Raw genomic sequence first — 24,013 nt, 5'->3', positions numbered from 1 at the left:
TTCTTCGATGCACACCATTGTGCACTACTACTTGTATTTTTTTCGTCTGTTAAACGAATACAGAGAAGAGTGTAAAGATTGCATTACCAAACCCGTGTCTATTTATAGATGTCTGTATGGCTTCCTTAAAATGTAATAATAATGCCTGACAATGGGGTTTGTAGAGATAGTTTCTCATGTAATTTGCGAGCAGCTCTCTTTGCCATTACATATTCGTGTGAGTGGTTACACTTCTTTGAATAGAATGTTTGTTGTAATGTTGCTTGCATGAATTGTTCTTAAAACTTGTCCAAAAAACCCCTAACATTGAACTGCCGGGCAACAAAACCAAAATTTCTCCCTGGTTTCCCTTTTTAAGAATAGCGCCAAATTTTTGCCCCCTCAAATTTCAAAAATATAAAACCTTAAAATGGAGGAACCCAGTGAATTTTGCCTTGACATGTGGCGTCATAGCAGCATGCATTGTGCTGCCTTGAAGCTTCACCGTAAAGCGAAGTTCTATGGCATGTTTTGTCATTTCTTAAGGTACCCCATTCTCTCCCCAACTCGGTGTGCTCCCTTGTCCCCTCTTTCACGATTGCCTATTCTCCTTTTTTCCAGGCCAGTATTTTGAATTTTAGTTGCGTTGGCTGTTGGCGAATAGCGAATCACAATGAGCAGCGCTCAGTGGCAGTTCTTTAGCGCTTTCCTGCCGACGCGCTTTGTCAATAGGCCCCTTACAGTTGTTTGCAAATTTGTATTTTGCCGCTCTCTGATGATGATGGTGCCAATGTGGCTGTTCCCTTTGAATCGCACGGTTAAAAAGCCTGCAGCCAAGCATGAAAATGAAGATGCTTTATTGGTAGCACCTTTGAAACGGGGTAGTGACAAATAGTCACCTAGCCTGCTTGAGTTAATTCGGTATGCTATATGTGCTTCTCATTCTGGCATATTTTTAAAGATCTCGATCTTTTTTTTTTTTTCTATCTACCCTGTACCGCTACGTATGAATGTAAGAGATTCAGTCGTATCAGTCTCTTCCTTTCTTTTGTTCCCACCAGTACTCTAAACGTCTTGCATATCCTGACTGCTAACTGGTTGATGCTTCCGTTCACTTTAAAGGGGTGGAGACATGAAACTTTTCGTTCATGCGTTCTTCAATTCAAGCGTTGCGTACTGCTTCAGGAAGCACGATACACACCGCGGGATTCATATAAACCTGATAAATAATTTAATAATAGCATTATTATACCGAGCGATTTCAGTTTCGGTTTCCGGGCTCCGGGTGATGCTATGACGTCATAGGATAGGAAACACAACACGGCTTGGTCACATGGGTCACAAAAATAGTGATGTAAAACTATGCCGCATCGTCTGCTTGCGCATAGGCGTGCTCTGCCAGCAGAGGTAAACAATTGGCAATTCGAAGTGCATGTCGCGATTGTTATAATTATTGCGAAGAGCGAGAACAACAGTAAGAAAATATTGCGGCTTGTGATAGTCGGCGATTCATTCCGAAGTGCCTTAAGCTTTAGCTTTGAAGTGAACCGGAAAAGACCTAGCGACGATATTGGCGCCGCTGAATGATCAGAGGCGGTGATGCTGCCGTCGGTGCTAGAGTGACCACTCCTCGGTCGCTGATTGGTTGCTTCACCGTACGGCTGCCGCACAAATGGGTCCCGAGCCCATCCTCTCTACGGCAAGGAAATCTCGCCGTTCGCAAGCAAAACCATTGTCGCACGGGGGCCCGCGAACGGCAGCGGCGAGTTTCCGTGCCAGTAACGTGGACCGGCCTTCACATTGAGAAAGGCCAAGCGAACTATGCGAGGAGAGAAGCGGTAACATGAGCGCCGCATATCCTGGTCCCTTTCGGAGTCACCCGGACACTCAATGTGTCTGGCCGACGGCTGTCCGGCCATGCGTACGGCTTTCGGCCCGTCCTCATGGCAACTCGCCGTACGCAGTTTGCCGTTCGCAGGCCACCGTGTGGAGTTCATTCGTGTTGTCCACTTCTCTCCTCCTGTGTCTGTGTCTGCACGCCTTACCCCTTCTTTGCATTAAGAAAGGATTTCTATATGCCTGTAGCTCGGTCATATTGGAGGCTATGCTCGGTCGCTCAGCTGAGCAGGCTCTGTAATCGGCATTTCATCGCTACTCATCATACGTCACGTTTTTGTGCTAGTGTGCTATGACGTCAATATTTTCGTTCCTCCTCTGTGACGTCATAACTGCCGCGCTAGCGATGGGTCTCGACCACGAGAAGGAGCTTTTAATGACTTTTTGGAGCTGAATTAAAATTATTTTGAAATGTTCGCAGCGTCCAATACCTCGTTGTGCGTGTCCTTGCATACGGAAGTAGCCTACAACATACTTTTTATAGCCTCAAAATTTGGTGTCCCAAACCTTTTAAATCCAAGAGCTTCTGGAAGGGTGTACGTTACCTCCGGGTCTCCCTTCGAATGCCATTAGGATGTGCTGAGTGGTCTCTGAAATTTTTGCTGTGGCATACATGTCTCATCTTGCTGCAATTATTTGCTCCGGTATGTCTTTCCCCTTAGGGAACCAGCTCAAGCCTCAAATAGCAAGGCACTACCCATCGTGTTATTGTACATATTCTCCCTTCTAATTTCTTCCATCTCATTCTTGTAAGTCTCCATGGTCTTTATTATTTCCATTCCTTGCATCCAATTCGCTGTCTGTGTTTCTCTCACTTTCATTCTGATGACTCCTGGTCATATATTTACACTTTCAGTTACCCCGTACTTGGTTGCCAGCATTCTTCACCTCTTCCTCCATTCTGTCTCCATGCTTTTCCATTACAGAAACTTGCACACAATGGCTGCCCATTTATTTTCATCCACGATCCTGAGTCTTTCTTCAAAACTAATTTTGCTCTGCGCTTCTCTGACCTCAAAAGAGGCCCTACCCATGTCACCCTGCATTGTCTTACTCTGAGGCAATTAGCACCATCGAACGGGTTAAGTAGAAACTGTTCTTTCAGTTTTCACATTTTCGTTATTTTTTGGTGACACATTGAATCTTAATGTGTCTCCTGAGTCGGGGCATAGTCGGGGTGATGAGCACTTGTAAGTTCCCAAAATGGTATCAACGTTGGGACACTCCTGCACGAAAATGTCTAATTTTTACGGATTCTGATGCATCTGCACACGAGTTTTTAAACTATGGCAGCAGCACTGGTTCAAAAGACAGTTAATTCATCAGATTTCAGCTCGCAGTTATGCTTCCTTCACCAAACTGTTTCATTGCTGCTGTGCACTAATCTAAGGCTATCTTGTTTGTTCTAAGGGTGTCAGTTCTTACCTGCAGAATGTTAAAGGGACACTGAAGGCTAATACGAAGCCGACATGCACTGTTTAAATACTTGATTCGTGCGAATAGTGCTTTTTTTTTTGGTTTGAAGCGAATACTTCGAATAGTAGCAAGTAAAGAAAAATAAACGGCAGAGGGCTAAGGTCGGGGATTTATTCAAGGAAAGTAGACAACTTGATTATTTACGAAAATCTACAAATTTTCGTACAAAACCACTACCTGTTCCACGTGCTGGGGTTTTAGGTGCTCCCTTCTGCAGCTTACAACGGCTCATGCAGTCGAAAAAGCCTTTCACTTTTTGTCTGGGTGGTTGGTATCGAAAGATACCTACGGGCAGCTGCAACCAGGGTTGGGTAAAGGTGGCTGCCCTTGCTTTTCCACCACACAAGGGTGTCTTCGGACCGATAATTTGGCCTTCAAGTACTCGGCAACCTCATCCGAGATTGTACGGCTTGACTGATGATGGGCACGCGAACTGAAGTGTGTAAAAGCACTCCACACAGAGTCCCCTGATGGTTCTGCAGAGCAGGTGCTATTCTCGCTTGTTGCTGCACCATATTGATCAACTGGCACAGTTTCTTCTGCTTCCGTTGCAAGTAGAGTGAATGCCCATTGCTTTGCGGGTCGTTCAGCATAACAGACATCTTTGTATCTAGGATCGACCAACATTGCCAATGCAGGAAGGCGTGACATCTTGATATCAGGGAACCTCGTCTTGATGCTACGCAAAAGGCTTGAAGCAAGCAATGCTGCCTCACCACCTTCGGAAACATGTTGAGCTAGAACCACCTTGGTACACTGCAACAGGGGAATGACTTGTGACTGCGTGGGATATCTGTCCCCTGACAGTTCAGTTGTGGCATGGTCAAGTGGCTTCAAGACTTGCACTGCTGCATTCATAAGCTTCCACTCACTTGCGTTCAAGTTTGGAACGGCGTCAGATTCTGAAAGTTCTACAGTGATGCCCGTACGGAGCTTCACGAGCCTGGCCATCATGGCATGCTCACTGTTCCATCGTGCCGGGACGCCTTGTACAGTGAAACCTCGTTATAACGAACAGTTAAAAAGTCGGAAATTAGTTCGCTATATCCATAATTCGTAATATAAAATTTAGTAAAAAATACATGCAAGAGGAGCAAAATTCAATCAGAGAAGGCATAGCAACTCGAACGATGCTTACTTGGGTCGCGTTCATTTATTTACGCACAAAGAACTGCGTTATCGCGGCCTGCTTCTTGGTGTTGATCGCATTCCGTATCACGCCCTGTTCCACAGTTTGCAAACACTCAGCAAGGGCAAACCCACTGCCCTCAGTAGCACTGCAGTGGGGGCGCAGTAAATCCAACGCAGCAAGTGCTTCTTGTGAAGTCGGAATGTTCTCATCGTCTACAGGGTCAGCCTGAGCTTCGTCTGCGGGATGTTCAGAGACTTCCGCAGCGATTTCGGCGTCCGTCAGTACAGCCGTGGTCGCTGAGATGTTGTCGCCACCTACGAAGTCTTCTACAGTCATTGTTGCGGGCATGTCAGCAACAAAACGTGAAAAATCGTTCCAGGCCTCATCGTTCCAGGCCTCAACACTAAAACGCAAAAACAACATTCCATCACGCCGCTGCCGCCGCTGCTGAAGCGGCGCTGTCAGCGGTTGTGAGATCCGGACAATTTCTTTGGCTGTCAACTCTCGATGACGACGTGGCATCTCTGGTGCTGTCAGCGCCTGCGAGGTAGTCCTGAACGTTTGCTGCGCCGCACAACACACTTGCAGTGCAACAAAGCCTGCCGCCTGCTATTAAAGTGCGGTAAGGCTTGGCGTCGCGAAGTTCGTTATATCCGTTTTATGCCAAACCGCGTTCGCTATAGGAAGCTAAAAATACATGTGTTTGACAAAAATATTTCGGAAGAGTTCGATATATTCAATAATTCGTTATATGCGTGTTCGTTATATCGAGGTTTGACTGTATAACCTCGAGAGGGTCCAGCTGCATGTTTCTCTGAATTTCCTGAAGCCGTCCTCGGGCCTTGGCACTCCGTTTGTGTCTAGCCACAATCGCTCTGGCTTTAGCACTGAGCTGTAAAAACCCTGACACTTCTCTTTTGGTATCACTGACACAACTGAAGGGTGTGTCTGAAACACTGCACACCACTCCAGGACGACCGCGCTACTGCAGAAGTAAAGTTCCTTCCATTATCTTTAACGACGAAGATTGGCACAGTATCGTGGGCTGGAAGTTCCCACTCCTCGATGACACCTGCGATAAATAGCTCCAGGTTTGCTGCAGTGTGAGAGTCTGTCATCTCAGTGCAAGCCAATGCATGCACGTGTTGCATGAAGTCACTGTCCATGACCTGACAAACCTCCCGCCACCCAACTGGGGTAGTAGTGACGTTGCATACACCATCACCACCCTTTCCTGCCGTCGGTGAGTGAAACGGCGTCCGACAGATGGTGGTACCAAGCTAAGACGGATAAAGTCAGAGCGGCGGATTCTCCGCTGCAGCTGCTTTTTGGCCAAGTGGTGTAGACTGTTCGGGCATCTCGTGGCATCACATGGAAGTTGAATTCTCTGCTACTTGCAGTTTGTGTGAGCTTCGCGAGCCAGCAAAACCAGCGTAGCACTACGTGATAACTACTGAAACGCGAAAGCATGAGTGGCACGCAGTTGAGAGAAAACGAAACCATTCAACCGCCTGCATCGTTGTCAAGGGTAATTTCAATGAGAACATAACATAGAACCGGACAAGTAACATTTTATTTTGTCTTATAATACGAGATGTTTTGTGCAATGAGTGGTTGACTACTGGTGACAGAATTTAACTGAACCAACTGTGGTTGCTCAGTGGCTATGGTGTTGGGCTGCTGAGCACGAGGTCGCGGGATCGAATCTCGGCCGCGGCGGCCGCATTTTGATGGAGGCGAAATGCGAAAACACCAGTGTACTTAGATTTAGGTGCACGTTAAAGAACCCCAGGTAGTCAAAATTTCTGGAGTCCTGCACTACGGCTTGCCTCATAATCAGAAAGTGGTTTTGGCACGTAAAACCCCATAATTTACATAATTTAACTGAGGAACGCTTTTGTCATTGGGCAAGTGCTTGAATGTCCCGGTGAAGTCTCTGTCATGTATTTACATCAATTTCTCTGTTATTTAGGCTCTGTTCACGATAATATGGACACCTTAGAGATCCTCGAGCACTAATCTATCACTTTAGCTTGACTTAATATTTGCCTTTAGTGTCCCTTTAACATCCTTCAATCGAGATCATTTGCCGGCGACCGTGCAGGTAGTCTAGTTCTGAATGTCCACTTTACGGATTTTTCGCGGTGCACAGGCAGTTGCAGCTTCACTTGCCCTTGTTTTTCAAAGCACAAATTGGAAACGCAATGATCGAGTAATGGGAAAACTATGTTGGCTTTGTTGAGTACAGTGAGACGTGTGTTGTGTTGTACAACGACAACTTGGCTTGTTAGTGCTCGTTTTCGATGAATGTCCTGTACACACTTTTTCCTCTTGTAGCAATTGTGTTTGGGTATAGGAAAGAGCGCGTGTCTAATAAATGAAGAGCTGTTACAGATAAAAAAAAGACGGGTGAAGATACTTGTTGCAATAGGGTTGGCGGCAGTAGCTGTGAATAAGGCATGCAATGACACAGGAGGAGATTTGCTGATTCCAGAATAAGCAACTAAAAAATTGTAGCTGGTGGCTATTGTTCTTGGTTGCGCACGCCTGGTGCCTATTGTTGTGTATATGGCATCTGGCAGCTGGAAAACTTATCATACGATCGCACTTTGCCTATGTATTGACTGTTAGTGCCGAAAAACATGTTTTTCGGAAACGTACGAGCCAGTAAAAAAATAACTCAATTGGTTCATTTTCTGTGTTCTTGATCGCGAATCCTGGCGTCGGGAAATTGTACTTGATGCGATTATATAAATGAGGTTCTACTGTATATGTTTGATGATGTTGAATATGGAAGTGGGTTAAAGTGCAATTTTCAACACACAGAATGAATTCATGCCTTAACTCTTTCGTTACCACACCTATTCAAATCGATCACCGGTGATAAATGATTTATATCGCCTATTTCGACATGTTGGAGCCGTTTCTTATCCACTTAAGGCCATCCAGTAGTTAGTACAGGCACTGCACTTTCAGAATCATTTTAAATTTTCGCACTCCGGCAATGTTGTGATTTTCGATTGACCTTTTTGCGAACTAATTTGCGTATGTTGTAGCGAAAAAAGGCGTGGCTGTCATCATCTGCCGCGCTCGAGAAAAAAGCATGCCGCTCACAATTATGCTGCACTAGCATAAAAATTTTTTAACTGAATAACTCCCATCGAGTCCAGAATTTAATTATATCACCGGCTTTGCTGCGTCCGGCAGTGCTGAGTGGTGATAATTAACCAAAAATTACGCCAGCTGTTTACTAGTGAGCTTTGGTTTGGATTCTAAATCCTTTTGTTCTGCCAGAGTGTATTTCCGAAGGTCCGCTGCATGTCCAACATGTGGACCTGGAATTTCCAACCAGTTTCCAGGAGTTTAGGTTTCACTTCTCTCGTAAAATTTCGGCAAAGGGTGTTGCCCGTGTCACTGCGCAGCTATTGAAAGTCGCTCGAATGACATCATCCCGTGCGGCTGCGTCGCGAGAAAAGGGTCGTGCTTGAAACTATGCTGCACCCGCACTTCCATTTGATGATGGACTCAAGTTACGATTCTGAAGATGACAGCAAAGCAGATTCAAGCTCTAACAGCAACAATGTTTTGAGTCGGCATGGGACATCCGCAGCTGTTCTCCGGCGAGTTTCCTCTACGGCTTTGAGCGGTCTCCTTCCTTGTGCGTGCTTATATGCCGATCAAGGCAGAAAGCTGGGCTAGTTGGTGTGTCATCATTATTCAAAGGGCTAGCGCAAAATAGCAGGGACAGACAGAGAAGACGACAGGACAAGCGCTAAACATCAACTGGTTTGCATGCACCAACGAAATGTATATATGTACCTTCGCTCGCAGTAAAAAACCAGTTGATGTTTAGCGCTCGTCCTGTCGTCTTCTCTGTCTTTGTCCCTGCTATTTTGCGCTAGTCCTTTGAATAATAATATGCCGATCTTTTTGCATGACCTGACCACTCTACTGATAATCTTCAGGGCGCATACTTTGCTTGGTTATGATGTGCTGCCATTGGCAGCAGAGAAACTTCCGTTTCACCACACTAAGAAGGCTGGCCGCCCGTAGCACATCTCGACCCAACACTACGGATCAGTGCAAGACAGTTTACAACGGCATGGGATTTCTTTCTACTCTTTTTCTCTGCAGAGGTGATAAAGACAATCTGTAAAAGTGCAAACAGATATGCTTCGATGCATAATCTTGTAGTTGGCAAGCTACACTGAGAGCGATCTGTCCTGAAACAGGTGCATGACTCTAGACGAACTGGTGAATTACATTTCTTGGACTTCTCATCGGACCAACCTTAGAAGCTGCCGAAAAGGCAGAAGTGCAGAATGTGTTACAAGGACCGCAACGTTGAACAAAAACCAGACGTATTGTGGGAAAATTGCGGAGTGCACCAATGCTTCACAAAATCCAAGAACTGCTTCACCATATGGCATGAGTGATTAACTGTTCTTAGTTTCTTTTTTGTGTCCGAAGAACAGCAGTATACGCATATCCCAGCAGCATTATGTGCTGGGATATTATTTGTAGTGCTGAAGAAATTTTTTCCTGAGACATAAGAAACATCCATTTTCTCACGGTAACGAAAGAGTTAAAGGGACGCTAAAGGCAAATATTAAGTCAGGCTAAGGTGATGAATTGGTGCTCGAGAATCTCTGAGGCATTTATTTTTTCAAACACTAATCCTGGGTTATTTATCTTTGAAATGTATATTCTGAATTTCCTTTGATATTAACGTTCTTGTTGATATCATGTTTCTTTATTGTTGTTCTTATCAACTGGCAGCAAAAATGGCGCTTTATAGAATTTTTATGTGTTACATAATTTTTTTTTTGGAAACGTATGTTTTTGGAAAGAGCGTTTCATTACGCACAACATGCTATGCTGCAATATGTACTGGGATATTATTTGTAGTGCTGAATAATTTTTTCCCGAGACATACAAAAAATGTCCATTTTCTCGCGGTAACGAAAGAGTTAAAGGGACGCTAAAGGCAAATATTAAGTCAGGCTAAGGTGATAGATTAGTGCTCGAGAATCTCTGAGGCATTAATATTATCGCAGACAGAGCCTTAATAATTGAGAAATTGAGTCTCTAATCATGCAGGGCATGATTAGACTCCCCCAGGACATTCAAGTACTTGCCCAGTGACGAAAGCATTCCTCAGGTAAATTTTGTCTCTAGTACTCAACCACTCGTTGCAAAAAGCATCCTCATATTCTATTATAAGACGAAATAAAAAGCTACTTACCTAGTTCTATTCCATATTTAGAAAAACGAACTCGTTGAAAATACCTTTTATAATGACGCAGGAGTTCGAAAGGTTTCATTTTCGCTCGACTCTGCGCCATCCACGCTTTCGCATTGCAGTTTTGTTTTGCTGGTTTCGCTAGCTCGTGAAACTCGCACAAACTACAAGTAGCAGAGAATCCAACTTTCATGTGATGTCACGGGATGCCCGAATGGTCTACGCCACTTGACCAAAAAGCAGCTGCAGCAGCCAATCCACCACTCTTTCTTGCCTTGGTATGGCCATCTGTTGGGTGGTGTTCTACCCACCGACGGCAGCGAAGGGTGGTGATGGCATATGCAACGTTACCACTGGCCTGGTTCAGTGGCAGATTTGAATTTCAAAAAAAGCTATTCGGACCATTCAGTTCCAAGTTTCTCGTTAACCAAGTCTTTTCTTGGCTCGAAACAAGCTTTGCAAGGTTTCTGGAATGGTATTTGAACAGTCCATGTCGACTTAGTATTTGCCCTAAGCGTCCCTTTATATGGTTTATAAAGGTACTAGTGAGTTGGCAAACTTTCTTTGTACATGAGGGTTGATCAGATTCTCTTGCGCAGGCCTGACGGAGTGGGAAGACACGGACATCATAGCCAGGGTGCTGGCCCAGTCTCAGCAGGAATACCTAGACTCCCTGAAGCGAGCGTCGGCCACAAATGCAGCTGCACCTGGCTCTCCTGCCAGGGACAACTCGGACTGTGCTGCCGCAACTGCTTCCAGCTCCTCCAATGCGGCTTCCGTGTCAAGCTAACGGAGCAACCAGGCCAACACAAGGCCAGGCACTGTGAGCGCTCCACCGAGACAGTTTTGCTTGACGTGTTGTGGTCTGCAAAATGGAACGGTTGCGCTGCTGGCGTCTGGTCAACAGCAGACGACCCACCGCCGTCTGCTTCTCACATTCATCACCTTCTGCCTTCGGCCGCAGCAGCATGTGCTTAATGAGCTGGTGTCTTGTGCTTTGGTTGCATTCAGTGTCATCGTGGCCTGCACCTTGCCTTTGTGGCCGTGGACAAACTCGCCGTGAATGAAGGAAAGACAATCCTGTGTCTCAGGCAAGACAGGAACAGACGGCAGTTCTCTTTCCAGGAACTTTTTTTTTCTCTTTCTCCTAATTTTAATTTTTCATCAAAGCAGATCGTGAGTCTGTGCTTGCGTCTCGCATCTTGTTTGCCAAGTGCACTGGAGCTGTCATGCTGGTACCACATGGAACTTTGTTTCATGTTCCGGTGACACTGTACTGAGAATTAGATTGCAAAATTGGCCATTTGATGCATGGGTTTTAAATTTTTTTCCTTATTTGCCCTGAAACTGTTGGTGCTAATGTAAATTGCTTGGTCATGCCTCAGTACGAGCATAGAGGATTGTACAGGGTTACTAGTGCCGGTGAGAGTAAGTGTATGAAAGGCTTTGGAAGACTGTGTTGATGTTAAAAAGTAGTTAGGCTTCAGAGGGCTAGCTTGATTTCAGTGGAAGAACCTGCGAAGTTTGATTCTTGCTTGAGTTGCATGCTGCAAGTGGCTTGTGATTAGCTGCGAGTGTTCCTTGCTGTGCCCAAGTGCTGATGCTGAGAGCTGCAGTGCCCTGTCAGACCAGCAAGCTTTAGTGGATTGCACTAGCACAGGCAACAGCAACCTGCAGTGTTTGTTTGACCGGCAGTATTAACAGCTGGAAGCTTTCGCCCCAACTTGATAAGTGTTTCAGATTGGCTTAGCTTGACTTCATAATTAAGTGCTGTAGACAGGGATGCAACATTGGCTGCTAGCAGCATATTCCCTATAGGTTTGGTTTTGCCTAATGCAATTATGTAAACCATCTATGGCAGGCTGAAGCCTTGCTTCTCAATAAACTTGACATCTTATTGGGTGAAACTAAGCTTGGCTTGGCTTCCTCTATGGCTCGGCAGAGTTCGCTGTGGTTTGGCAAAAGCAACGCCCTCATTTGTTAAATTTTGTTTTATGTAGCCATTTATTGCTGCACATTCATTTGTATTGTGCTGTGTCCACAAAACGGCTGCTCTTGAAAGTCACATGACAGTTCTTGGTCACAGTTTGCAATGTTTTTTTCACACGTGAAATGGTAACTGGAAACATACAAAAACTGTGTTCCCGACGCCATGAGAAAGTCTGAAAACTTTTTCCTATATAACTTGCGAAACCTTGCAATGGTTGGTCACATGTCTGCTTCCGCCTTACCAATCCATGAACCTAACGAGACTAAAACAGATGTAATAACGCTGTCCCACAAACATTCAGTCATGCTTGCATCAAACTAAACCGAACTCGGTGAGACATGTTATTGCAACACGCTCATTTTCTGGCATGTTTGACTTTGATTGTTCTTGATGTAATCGTACTCGATCAATTGTAATAGAAAATTTCAGGCATGATTGAAGGCTACCATCAGCACTTATAGATAGTGAGTTGGGAGACAAAAAAGCAAGAACAGTAAGTTCTTCAATAAGGTTGAAATGTGAAGTCTGAATATTTAGAACTATGGTTCTTTATTAATGTAGCACATGAATTGCTTGCTGTCGCTACAACAGATCAAATTTGTCAAGTCTAACCTGCTCTTTGCATCCAAGAAACTACCATATCTTCCCTTAATTTAAAGGTCTTGCTGTATCAGAGGCACATTTGTCAACCGCAGCTTTGTCTTTCAAAAGCCTATCATGTCTGGTACATGGCAAATTAAGTGGCATCAGCTCTTGTGTTGAAGATTTGAGGATTCTGCAAAAAGGTGTCTGGTTTCCCGTGGGCTTGAAATTTTTGAAGCAGCATGATTTTGATGAAAATCAGAATTACCAATGTGACATAGGTGTTATCCATTCCAACTACCTTTAGCTGTCTGCTTTCACTGCATTTTTCACTGGATTCAGGGTTCAAATGATGACACTGTCAGTTGTTTTTAATGGTGCACCGACCTACTGGACAATTACCTCTTCCCTTCCAGTAATGTACTGGTGCCATCTCGTTGGTGACTAGCAGCGCCTTTCACACCTCACATTTGCATGTCTGGCCTTTCTATCCTCAAGACAGCATTTATTTTGAAAACAAAAATGTCATTGGCAATTGCTTTTTAATCCTTTGCGGTCATATGTGTATTTACACAGCTTGTGGTTGTTCCAGTCATAAGCCATTTTGCGCATTGAGATGGCACGCAGAAAATGCGCTCGTACAAAAACAAATGCATGTTAAGTGATTTATTTCAGATTATTTATGCACTGTTCCCAAGACCCTTAACGGTACTTTAGCACTGTGTGCTAGTGCTTCAATGCTAGGCAGAGGCCAGGATTTGTACTGCATGCATGTAGTGTCCTCACCGACACTTTTCTCTAAAGTGCTCTCATCCTAGGATGTTTGCTGACCATCTGAAGGCGAAATATATTCGTCCACAGCACTCATTTCCAGATTCCCTGAACTTGTGTGAATTTTGTCCATGAAACATACATGCACAAAATGTTGCCATCCTGTCGACAGTTTCATGTCATAAATCTCATCCAAATTTCTTCACGCACAGAGGAAAGGAAAAAAGTTTTCTGCCCTCATCTGGAAGCATTGTAAAATTCACTTTGATGAAAAAGTTTCCAAATCCCAAATAACTGGTGAGTGGGAGCACGTCTGGTGCTTCTTGATATTCAACCAGAACGGATTTTCTTTCGCATGCAAAGAAGTGTCCGACGCATGACTGCAATGAGTTAAGCCAAGCTCATTCGGAACAATGTAGCCACTCACTGACTGCAAAGTGCTGAAATGTCTTTGTGCAGGATAACCTGATTTTAAAAATGGAACAGTGCAATCTCCACTGTACTCGTGTGGAGGGCTTTCTCACTTGGTGGAACAGTTCTACAGCTTTGTTTGCTAAGTCATGGTGAGATGGAACATAAGAGTTCACGGACTTCATGTGTCTGTGCAAACCCACAGCAGTGCATGAACCTAAAGTGTGACCACAATACCACCTTCAATATTGCGTTTTAGTAACTGCTTTCATAGGCTGGCGTAGCTTTCTTTCTGCCTGCCAAGTGGTGTCACAGTAAAACAAGAATACTGATTCTCAGAGTGAGAGTTTGGCTTGACCGCAGGCTGATCTTGTTTTGTCTGAATATGAGATAGTGCATGGAACCATGAGTTTTGCACTTTGCCTGTTTGAAAATTGCAACGCACCACAAAATCTTACCTGTTCTGGTTTTGAACTTTTGCTGACCTGCATGGATTTCTTTTCTGCGAGAAGATTCATAGTCATGAATCAATGAGCAAAAAATGTACACAAGGCCATAATGCCATGGCAGGTAGAGGCTTACCTCTTTCCCTACCGTGGGGAAAATAAGTGTTTTTTTTTTTAGGTTACATAAGATTTTTTTTTTTCTGATGGTACCGCACTCAATATTTTACGCAATACATAAACAAAAAGCAGAATGAATGCACTTCTCATGCATAATTTTTATTAACGAGATGTATGTCATAAAAAGATGTAAATTGCCAGAATCAAGATTGTGAGATAAAATAGAAAAAAAAAACTCTGTAAAGGCACGCTTGTATCTAGTCAGAAAAATGTCAAAAAAATTATGATATACGAAATGTATCGCCTTCTAATACGCACTATCTCCGAAAATATCAATTTTTCATTGAACAGGTATTCCACTGCAAAAATTTGACTGCGAGCACTACAATTGAGCATGCCATGCTGCAGCCGCCTATGTTCCTGACTGGTTTGCGTCGTCGTTGCTCTCGGAGTCAAAGCCTGACGGAAAGGCAGGATCCTCAGATTCACTGCTGCTCGGTCCATCGATAAAATCAGCCGCAGGTGCAGCAGAATCACGAGATCTTGAGGCGTAGAAGGCCTCGAAACGGCATTTTAAACCATCGTTAGCAGGCTAACAATGCCCGATGGGCGCGGCGGGGAAAGAGTGAATAGAGCTGGATAAACGCTTTTTTGTAACGACCCACCACTGTCTTTCTTTGACTGCCTCTAGTTTACAGGAAAAACAAAACAGCTGTAAAAATTTGCATAAACAGCAATTTACATTATTACATTGCAGGTCTACATGGGAGGCCTTGATGTTGGGCGACATGTTATGGTGCAAGGGTATTCTGCTGAAACATCATTGTGCTTTTATTCCAAACTAAATGATTTTGCACTTGTGGATTGCATTTCTTAAGCCACCTGATTTACTGAGTAAACATATGACATCGTCTCGTTTGGCCAAGCATGTTATCTCCAGTGAGCAGTGATAGCAGTCCCTGTCTTTATGTCAGCTTGCTGAGGTACACGAGGTACACTAATGCTGAGGTACACGTTTGGCAGTGGCATTGAATTTTTCTTTGATTTGTTTATAATAAGAAGAGTATACGAGTAAACTTTGGCCACTAGCCTAAGCTAGCGGAGGCCCATGATCAAACACAATTGGCCACACAGCGTTTGCAATGTAATTATCTCTGTGAAGGTAACCATATTGTACTTCAGCAACCTATCAAGCAGTATGTGCGCAAAAATAGTCGAACTAGAAATTCCACAAGTATATATGCAAAAATAGACTCAAAGGATAGCGAAATCAAAAGTAAAAGGTAAGGAATTAACATTGGTGGTGCTTTGTCACGCTATTATCATGGCAGATATTTTTAAAGACTAGTTGCCAACATTACTTGCTTAGTGTGCTGCCACCTACCGAAAGCACAACTAAGCACCGAGACAAAACTAGGCTCATCCATGGCAATTAGAAAATGCAAAGTAATTGTTGATGGGTTGGTCTTGTTCTTGGCTGTTTTTACCAGAAACCTGTGGACGAACCCAGCTCGTCCAAGGCACAGAAGGGGATAAAGTTGTAACAAGAACACAGGCCACTGCACAAATGTTCCCATTAAGGTACCTTTTATGGTTGCATTCTATTATTCGGCACATTATGTTTTACACTACAGACGTTATTTTTAGAGTACTTTTGGATGTTCTATCAGTAATTTGTTTCTTAAAAATCCGGCTGTGGTGATAGTGAGAGGAACAGGCTTTTTTTTTTATTGCTGTTGCAGAACCAAATTGAAATGGACAAAAATGTGCAGCATGCTGTTAATTTTACAACTACGGTTTAGGAAGGAGACAGAGTTATTCCACTGAGAACATTCAGAGCAGACATCAGGCTGCTTCAAGGCTGTGAAAGACTGCAGTGGTAGAAGAAATTCTCACAGTGGTATTTTCTGCGTCACATGCCTGCTGCCCCATGCTAGGGAAACTTAGGGAAGCTAACAAGAACTGAAATTTGGACAAGTTTTTACTTATGCATGTTTGCCTTAGAAGTGCAAAAAAGACGACCTGTAACTGTTTTTATGTTTTTGTGACAGAAGCTAAAGGTGCTTTTTATCAAAAATAAACTTCTTTGTGCAAGCAAGATTGGTGAATCTATGAATGCACCACAGAACATGTTGGAAGAGCACACGAACAAATGTCTGTGGACTGCCCAGTATAGCTTGGATAAAAAAAAAAGCAATCTGCATTTTCTTGTATGATGGTCACTTGTTTGTCTAAAGTTAAAATCTCATAGTGAAATCTTAAAGAATAGAAAAGGAAAACAGCAGTGGTTCTGTCTATGAGTGACTCGGAAAAGTACTTGGCTCGCAGTAGTGTTTAGTTGCACTTGTTTGGCAATGCGAATGGAATACTTCATTTTGCTGAGGTTTGAAAAAAAAGTAAAGCATTTAATATGTTTCCTTTGTGCTTTTAAAATTGGTTATGAACTAGAGGTGTCAATCGAGACCATGTTGGCAAAGCTGGTTACTGTCTATATTTCTTACTAGCAATAAATATGTTAAAATACATTAAAAAGCAGGTGGCACGTGCGCCTGGTGATTAGCAGGTGTGACGCAAGTCCTAGACCACGGCTTCCAAGGTTTTTCGGCGTGCTTGCGAGCGCCACCTGATCTCAGAGATGTCGGGGAGCTGTGCTGGTTCTGCGTAGCGTGTCATTTTCAGCAAGTGGTAACAGCGGTATTTGTCAGTTTTGGTATCAAAAACTTGTGTTTTTTACTAGCTTTCTGCAATGCGCATGCTCTTACTTCAAATGTAAAATTTTGTGCTGAGGCTGTTCTGTATGTGCACTCTCTGAAACCAGGCTTTTTTGTGCGGTCCAAAAATGTCATTGCAGTTGACCGTTAAGCAGTGTTTTGGGGAGCAAGATCATATTTCACGTGGTACAGTAGGCTGATCTGATGAAATGGGAAAATAACTGCCGTAGAAGCAAAACGGAGCCGCTCCTCTTGCCGAGGAGTTTACATGTTGTTTTCAGCATTAAGCTTCCAGCACAGGGCACAGTAAGTTCAGTCTGCAAACTAGGCTTCAGAGGTGGCAGGTTGGGGTGGCATGACCTATGCGTGTTTTTGATGACCCATCTTATGTCTGCAGTCAAGATTTCGAATTGTGAAGGGATTGAATTGTAGAACTTGTCTGTCACTGATGTAGCTACCCTTCTGTTGTGGAGTTGTGTGCAGGGTCTGTGCTTCTGCCGGTTCTGTTTCGCGGCAGCTGTCTGTGTAATGGTCACTACATTTTCAGTTTGATGTCGTCTGTTGGAAGTCGGGCAGTGTATGATGACACTTTTTGTCTTGTTTGAAAAACTTTCTTGTTCAAAGTCTCTTGCAGACGTATTGTTGCTCAATGGCTACCATAAACCCAACTATATACACACAGTTGTGTGAAAGGTGGTGCTAAAGAAGCTGATTTTGAAACTCTCCTGTGCTAGAAGGCTTCTACAACATAGCTGAAGGACATTCTCATTGCCCGGGCTTCTAAATTTTGTTCTTGCAATAGCCATTCCATACACAGTTTCGATGCGCTCGATTTGAAATCACATCTTGCCATTAACTATCCTTTTGTCTTGGATGAGCACAGCTTGTTTATTACATATAATGCCCGTTTTTTTTTTTTTTAATTACCTTAGATGTGTAGGGTTCTCCTGGTAAGTTTGATACATTGATCATAGATGGCAGCATCATTACTTGTTTGTAGAACAATCCAGAAAATATGTTTTTGGTTGCTTTTGTATGGCGGCCTGCCATCATGACATTGTAGAAGGGTGCAATGTGCACATACAACCTGGAAGAAAAAAAAAAAACAATTTTCTTTGTGCAATTGCAATTCGAGTAGTAAGGAACAAGTAGTAGTAAGGCATTGCTCAGAGTAAGGGATGTTGCTACCTGGATGATTATTCATAGGCTTTTCACGTCACTTCGTAAGGAGTCTGCATGAAGGCCCTAGTGTCGCAAATTTTTATTATCGTCTGTAAGCATAGCCTGGTTCCTTGGTAGGAGTTCTCGTGACCGAAAGTGCCATCATGACCTGTTTGCTCTTTAATCTCTGTCTCAAGCATGCTGCAAGAATTCTGTTAAGTCTGCAAGTAAAAGATCAAAGACTTCAGGCGTTCCTTTGATAAAGTACAGCTGGCATGTAGCCACAGTCTGCTCGTTGCATAACTAATCGCAAGTGAATGGAACATCTAAAGGCTTTCGTCCAACAGACCATTTCTGTATGGTCACTTCTGTGGTTTATGACTGTCAGTTCAATTGTGTATCATGTACAGCAGAGCACTGGTTAATCGTCTTATTTATTTTTTGCCCAGGGCAGGTCGTGACACTCATTTAGGGCTAACCACTGCGTGCACCTGAAAAGAAAAAGTAAAAGCTGGTCGCCATCATCATTTGGTTGGCTCGTTATGAATGCACAATTCTTATAAGGCATTTGTGTTATTACATGTTTTCTTGGTATCGTTTGACACATGAAAGAGTTTAGTGACATGTTCTACAAATAACTGGCAAATCCTTTAATACCGCAAAGGATGTCAGAGTCTGCTTCATTTTCTTTTGTTGCTGTTTACATGTTTGCTCTTGCTTGGTGAAGTGATTGGAACATGTGTGACATTTTACAAATTTATGTGAAACAGACTGATGGTCTATGAAATGCACTTACAAGTATTCGCTTACATGATATCTGTTAGCACTATTTTACTTTGTGTATACTCTTGCGAGCAGAGTGAAATTTTTTTGAAGAGGTTGGACGCAATTGCTTTAAGTTGTGTAGTACTTGATAATCTGTACTTCTGCTGTGCTCCTATCAAGAAGCACAAAACTAACTGTTGGCTTGTACTGGACCACAAAAGTACTCTGGCATAATTCAACAACTGCATTGCTTGACTAATGCAGTAGTAAAAAAAAATTTTTTTAACAATATGTTGCTATACCTTCCCAAAACACTGTTGTGCATGTGTCTTTTAGAGTAATGTTAGTTCATATAGGTTTATATCTGTTAGAAAGTCGGGATCTGACTTTGCAGAAGCCGTTGAACGTTTTCTTCGAAGGCCGTGACTGGCGCATTTTAGTATGTTTGTGTTGGCTCTCATTCTGGTTTGAATGTGTTGCATAAAACATGTTTATGTCCATGACTCAATGTTGTAAAGGAATGATGTTCACTTCCATTCTATTTTTTTTTTGTGCACAATGGCATCTGTGGATCATACTGATGCACACAAGGTGACAGTGAGTGGAGCAAAATCATATGGTGGCTAGAAGCCACCGGAGATGAATATGCACAGTTTTTGCATTCCTATAGATGTCTTAAGTTTGTGTCAGTGCCGTTCTTCCCCCCTCCCCTTTCTTTTTTTCTCTTTCATTGTCGCTTGACAGAGAGTGTGCAGCCTTGCAAGTCGCACACACAAGGCAGAAAATGCAGGAAGTTAGTAAGAGTGTACCATGATTTCTCCAAGAACTTCAACAGATTTTTCCATATCCAGCTGCATTGTTTTTGCTTGTGCAGAAAGGTGTTTCTGGGGTCTGTGTCGTTTGATAGATGACTTTGTGTCTTTTGCTCTCCTGGTTAGTCTTCAGTTTTAGTTGCCAAAAGGTGGTAAAACCACTTCGTCGCTACATTATCTCACTTGTTAGTGAATGCAATGCACTACAGCATCTTTTTTCCCCCTAAGTTAACCAGGCAAGCAAAGGTGTCGAGTGCTTTATGGAATGACAGACCTGAAAATCACATTTTAGTACAAACTTCAATAGAAAGCAAACCAGTGATAAGTGACGTTACCTACTTTTGAAGTTGTCCATAATAATAAAACAAAGAACTGGCTCGCTGCACATGAAATAAATGATCCTACAGCGTCTCAGTGAGGCACACAATAATTGCCCATGGAAGTTACGCTTACATATTAGCCAGAAGATCAGTTTCCTGTGTAAAGCAGGAGCCTTTTGAAAGACTATTTGACCCAATAGATCATAGATGCTGAAACGGAAAAGAAGAGGCTGCTGCTCCCTATTCTGCAAGCTTTTCCAGTTCTTGCTATCAATTACCAGTGAGTTTGCATGCGAGCCCCCAACCTTTTGCCTGTGACTGTTTGCGCTGTGTTTGGAGTAAAAGGTCAATAAAGGATTGAGATGTACAAGCATTTTGCCCCGAGGCTTTTGTAAAGACTTCAGGTCAAAGTACCTTGCTCACCTCAGTGATGGCTCCAAATGATAAATGATACAACCATAAAACGTTTTTGTTTGGGTATGCATTGTACAAACTTTCACACACACACCACCGATTCTCAACAACCTTAAACTAATTTGCGTATATAATATGCAGTTAGCCAGTTTCTGACGTTTCCATTGCGCTACAGTATAAACAAAGCAGATCAGTGACGAAATTTATCGGGAAAACTTGGCCAGGTATGCGGGGGAAAAAAATGTACCCGCACGTTCAACCAAAGGGGTCCCGAACAGCGGGCCGCCGCGGCAAAATTGAGCATTCAAGTTAACAGATCTAGTACGTTGTGTTAAGATCAATGCACCGCTCCGATACACAACTCGTGAGAGATATAACCGCCAAGGTTATGACTGCACTCAATATGTGTTGTCGGGCTCATCTACATTTGGTTCCTCGAGGAAAGGGTCAAACTCGTCCCCACTATTGTCGAGCATGTCACGTTCCGACACCGTCACCCACTGTCTCGGCGAGCGTATGCCGTCGTCAGCACGGATACACATCGCGATTTTCTTAGCTTGGGGAGCCCGAATCTTCGTAACTATAGTCCACATGCCATCGTCACCGAAGTGTGTGCAGCTCGACGCTCTTGGCGAATCTGTCGGCGGTGCGCCCTGTTCGACAGCAGGTGTCAACAGTACGGTAGGTGTCGAACGGTTGGCGTTTGAGGCGGGAGGCCTGCGCGACCAGGACTGCACCAGGTAGGTCGACACCATCACAACTACCACGCCCGCCATCACGTCGCTCCTGTCAGACGAAAAGTAGACGCAGGCCAAACCGACCAACTGCAGCGACCACTGAATCAAGTTAAGCGTTCGAGGGTTGCTCGGCGGTCCGACACGATAGCAGACGGCGAAACTCAAGGCAGCCGAACCGACGACGTAGCAGACGAGGAAATGTCGGTAGTTCTCCACAACGTCCTGCACGTTTGACCAGAGGAACTCGAGCCACGACACGACCAGCGACCAGCCGAAAAGCACGAGGGCGTAGCCTGCGGCCCTGCGCGGGAGCAAGCGGCTCACGAGGAACACCGCAATCAAAAGGAACGCGAAGACGCCGATGCTGGTGCCGCAGGTGTAGAAAACGGCAGCGCTACGGGAAACGACGGCGGCCACGAAGAAAGCGACGATGCCGAAGCAGAACTGAGCGATGCCCCGATGGTTAACGCTGCGCACGAACGCGAACTCGTAAGCGCCTCTCGAAAACACGCCAAGGCAGCGGCGGTGGCGACTGTTCAGAAAGCTGACCTTGCGCTGCAATTTCGTCGCCAAAAAGGAAAAATCGACGCCACTGTGGAAGTACTTCTGCTGCACGGTCTGCTCATCTTCACCGGTGAACAGTTGCAGGTCATCGGGGGCGACGGAAAACTCAACCGCGGCTGTTTGGAAGACATCGAGGTAGCTTGGGGCGTCGTGTGGTGGTTCCCAGCAGTAGACATCGATGCCCCCGACGTAGTCGTACTTCTGTGGCGACGAGTAGACGCGATGTTCCTCCAGAAGTACGGCGGATCCCACGACACGACCCAGTGCACTCAAAAGCACGATCACCGCCGACAAGGCAAACCCGGCACCAGTCATGTCGCGCTGTCGACCGATTCCCGAATTGCAACTACAAGTGTCGAGCAAAACCCGCGATTCGGTGTTTGTGCTACACCATTGCAAGGTCAGTAAGATGACGTGACAAACCGTGCGAACGATGCCATCGACGCAAACACCCTGGCAAGCACGAACGCGCTATCAAAGAATGCCGCGGAACGCAATAATGACACAGTCCCTCTCTTTAATAGATCCACTCCTATCGACATTGGCAGTGGCGCTGACAGTTTCGATTTCGTTTACTGCGGCAGTTTTAAAGGGACCCTGAAAGAATTTTGACGATTTTGTACAAACGTACTGAGTCGTTAGAGTAGGTCCTTCTCATCATTAATTGACGTGTAAGACTTGTAATTTATTATAAGGTTTTAAAAATGTGCATCGCGGCCGATCGCAGCGCACTGCTCGGCGGCCCCTACCCATATGACGTAAATCACCCAATTGACGTTAGCAGGGCGAACTATTTGATTGGCTGCCCAGGGCGCGTCATCGATAATTTTTCCACCTTTATAGACAACAAATTATGTTCGTAATTGGCCTCGAGCTCCACCACTGGAAAATCTGGCGCCACCGTCGCCATGACGTGCTATTAGGGATCACGTGGACATAGCGGCCGCGTCGGCTGCATCGGGAGCGCCGAAGCGAGCTGAAAACGAGAGTTTAATTTCCCTCGTACGCTGCGATCCTCACTTAGTGGCGAGATTTGCCCACTTCGAGTGTCTCCTTTACAACGATTGGAAGCACTACAATAGGTAGTGGCTGCCTTTGAAGGCGTGCAACATGGTAGGCTACTCCTCGGTGCCGCAGTGCCGGAAGTACGCAACTGAGCCCGGTGTCAGCCTTATTCATACGTAGCCGCAGGACAAGAAGCTGCGTGAAGCTTGGCTCACGAAACATAAAAACGGCAGACAGCCATCGGCTTCAACTCGGGTATGCAGCAAGCACAGACGCGAGGAAGATTTCTGCTACGGCGCCGGGACTGCAATCTTCGGAAAACGCGCACTGAGACGCTCGCCCGATTCCGCTGCCCGACTAATGTCATGATGGTCTGGTCTATGAACTTGTCGATGCTATAGATACTGGCAAGTTCACTGGAGTGGAAAGGGAGCGTAAGAAGCACATTATAAAAGAAGTATGACATAAGGTCATGTCTGTGTTATGAATTAATGCACTGGATTACAGAAAGGAAGCAGCGGGAAATCGCACGCTGAGAACACCGATAGACATACAGTGCGACGCAACTCGAGGGATAATATTGAAATGTCCAAGAATTTAGAAGAAAAAAAAAAGATTGAGTCGTCGCGACGGCACATCCCCGTATGGGCGTCGAAATCTCTACAATGCAATTAGTTTTGAACAGCTCTGATAGCGCCCACGCAACAATGGTTGCTTGTATAATGTCAAATGCTCATATTCTGCGGCCTAAAGCTCATGGCACGGTGCCAAAACGCGCACGCTGCGAAAGCGAAACAGTGCGCGGACAAGCACACAGACGCGCAGTCGGTCGCTGCGAATCTCTGCGGTCGCTGCATTGAGGCTTCATTCTATTACGCTCCATTTAGTTATACAAACACTATAAGAGCATATTTCACATAGTTTGCTCTCACCGTTTACCTACCTTTCACGCAAGAAGCCGGTTCGGGAGACTCCATCGCGGCGACCGCGCGCAGTGGCATTCACTGTACGTATTCGGTAAAGAGATAGCGGCTGTAAACGATTCTGTACGTTCAGTTTGCCCAAGATTACTATTTAGACAGTAAAAAACTTCTCTCGTATCGAAAGTACTTACAGAAATGTCCGGGATAGCTCGCGCGTGGTGTTTTCAGTGAGCGCTGACAGCAAAACCTACGAGGAGCGCGCCGCGTGATCCCTCATACTACGCCAGCGAGGCGCTTCCGATAGATGGCGACTCCGTAACTCCTCGCCGCCAATACTAGTTGGAATCAGTGGCGTAGCAACAAGGGGGGGCCGTGGGCCACGGGTGCAAGGGGCCAGTGGGGAGGGGGGGGGGGTCATACGCCTGAAGCCACCCCTCTTTCCGGCGGCTTGACTGGGCGCAAATGGCAAAGAATGCTCCGGTATACAGTTGCCCGAGCTCATGTACCCGATGCGTTGCGCCGAAGAATTATCGGCTGCAGCTCTATCAACACCCCAATA

At 44.8% G+C, this 24,013-nt stretch overlaps 2 protein-coding genes across 3 annotated transcripts in view; one reads left to right on the top strand and one right to left on the bottom strand.

Moving 5' to 3' along the window:
• LOC135916281 (OTU domain-containing protein 5-B-like) overlaps positions 1–11,033 on the top strand; it is a 58,832-nt gene extending 47,799 nt beyond the window's left edge. For both annotated transcript variants that reach the window (XM_065449607.2, XM_065449606.2), the window contains one exon: positions 10,325–11,033. In XM_065449607.2, the coding sequence (XP_065305679.1) occupies positions 10,325–10,515 (191 nt within the window). In that variant the 3' untranslated portion in view covers positions 10,516–11,033. The remainder of the gene's footprint in view (positions 1–10,324) is intronic.
• LOC135916282 (nuclear envelope integral membrane protein-like) lies at positions 10,855–22,038 on the bottom strand. Its single transcript, XM_065449608.1, has one exon. It carries the CDS (start codon positions 21,839–21,841, stop codon positions 20,624–20,626), a length of 1,218 nt encoding a protein of 405 aa, XP_065305680.1. The 5' UTR covers positions 21,842–22,038; the 3' UTR covers positions 10,855–20,623.
• Positions 22,039–24,013: the final 1,975 nt, after the last annotated feature.

This window comes from Dermacentor albipictus, chromosome 6 (assembly GCF_038994185.2).
Source record: "Dermacentor albipictus isolate Rhodes 1998 colony chromosome 6, USDA_Dalb.pri_finalv2, whole genome shotgun sequence".
NCBI classification, from domain to species: Eukaryota; Metazoa; Arthropoda; class Arachnida; order Ixodida; family Ixodidae; genus Dermacentor; species Dermacentor albipictus.
The sequence above is the reverse complement of the archived record's forward strand: the minus strand, read 5'-3'. Positions and strand labels throughout refer to the sequence as shown.

Coding starts and splice junctions, on each gene's coding strand:
- LOC135916282 (XM_065449608.1), bottom strand. CDS start 21,841: ATGACTGGTGCCGGGTTTGCCTTGTCGGCGGTGATCGTGCTTTTGAGT.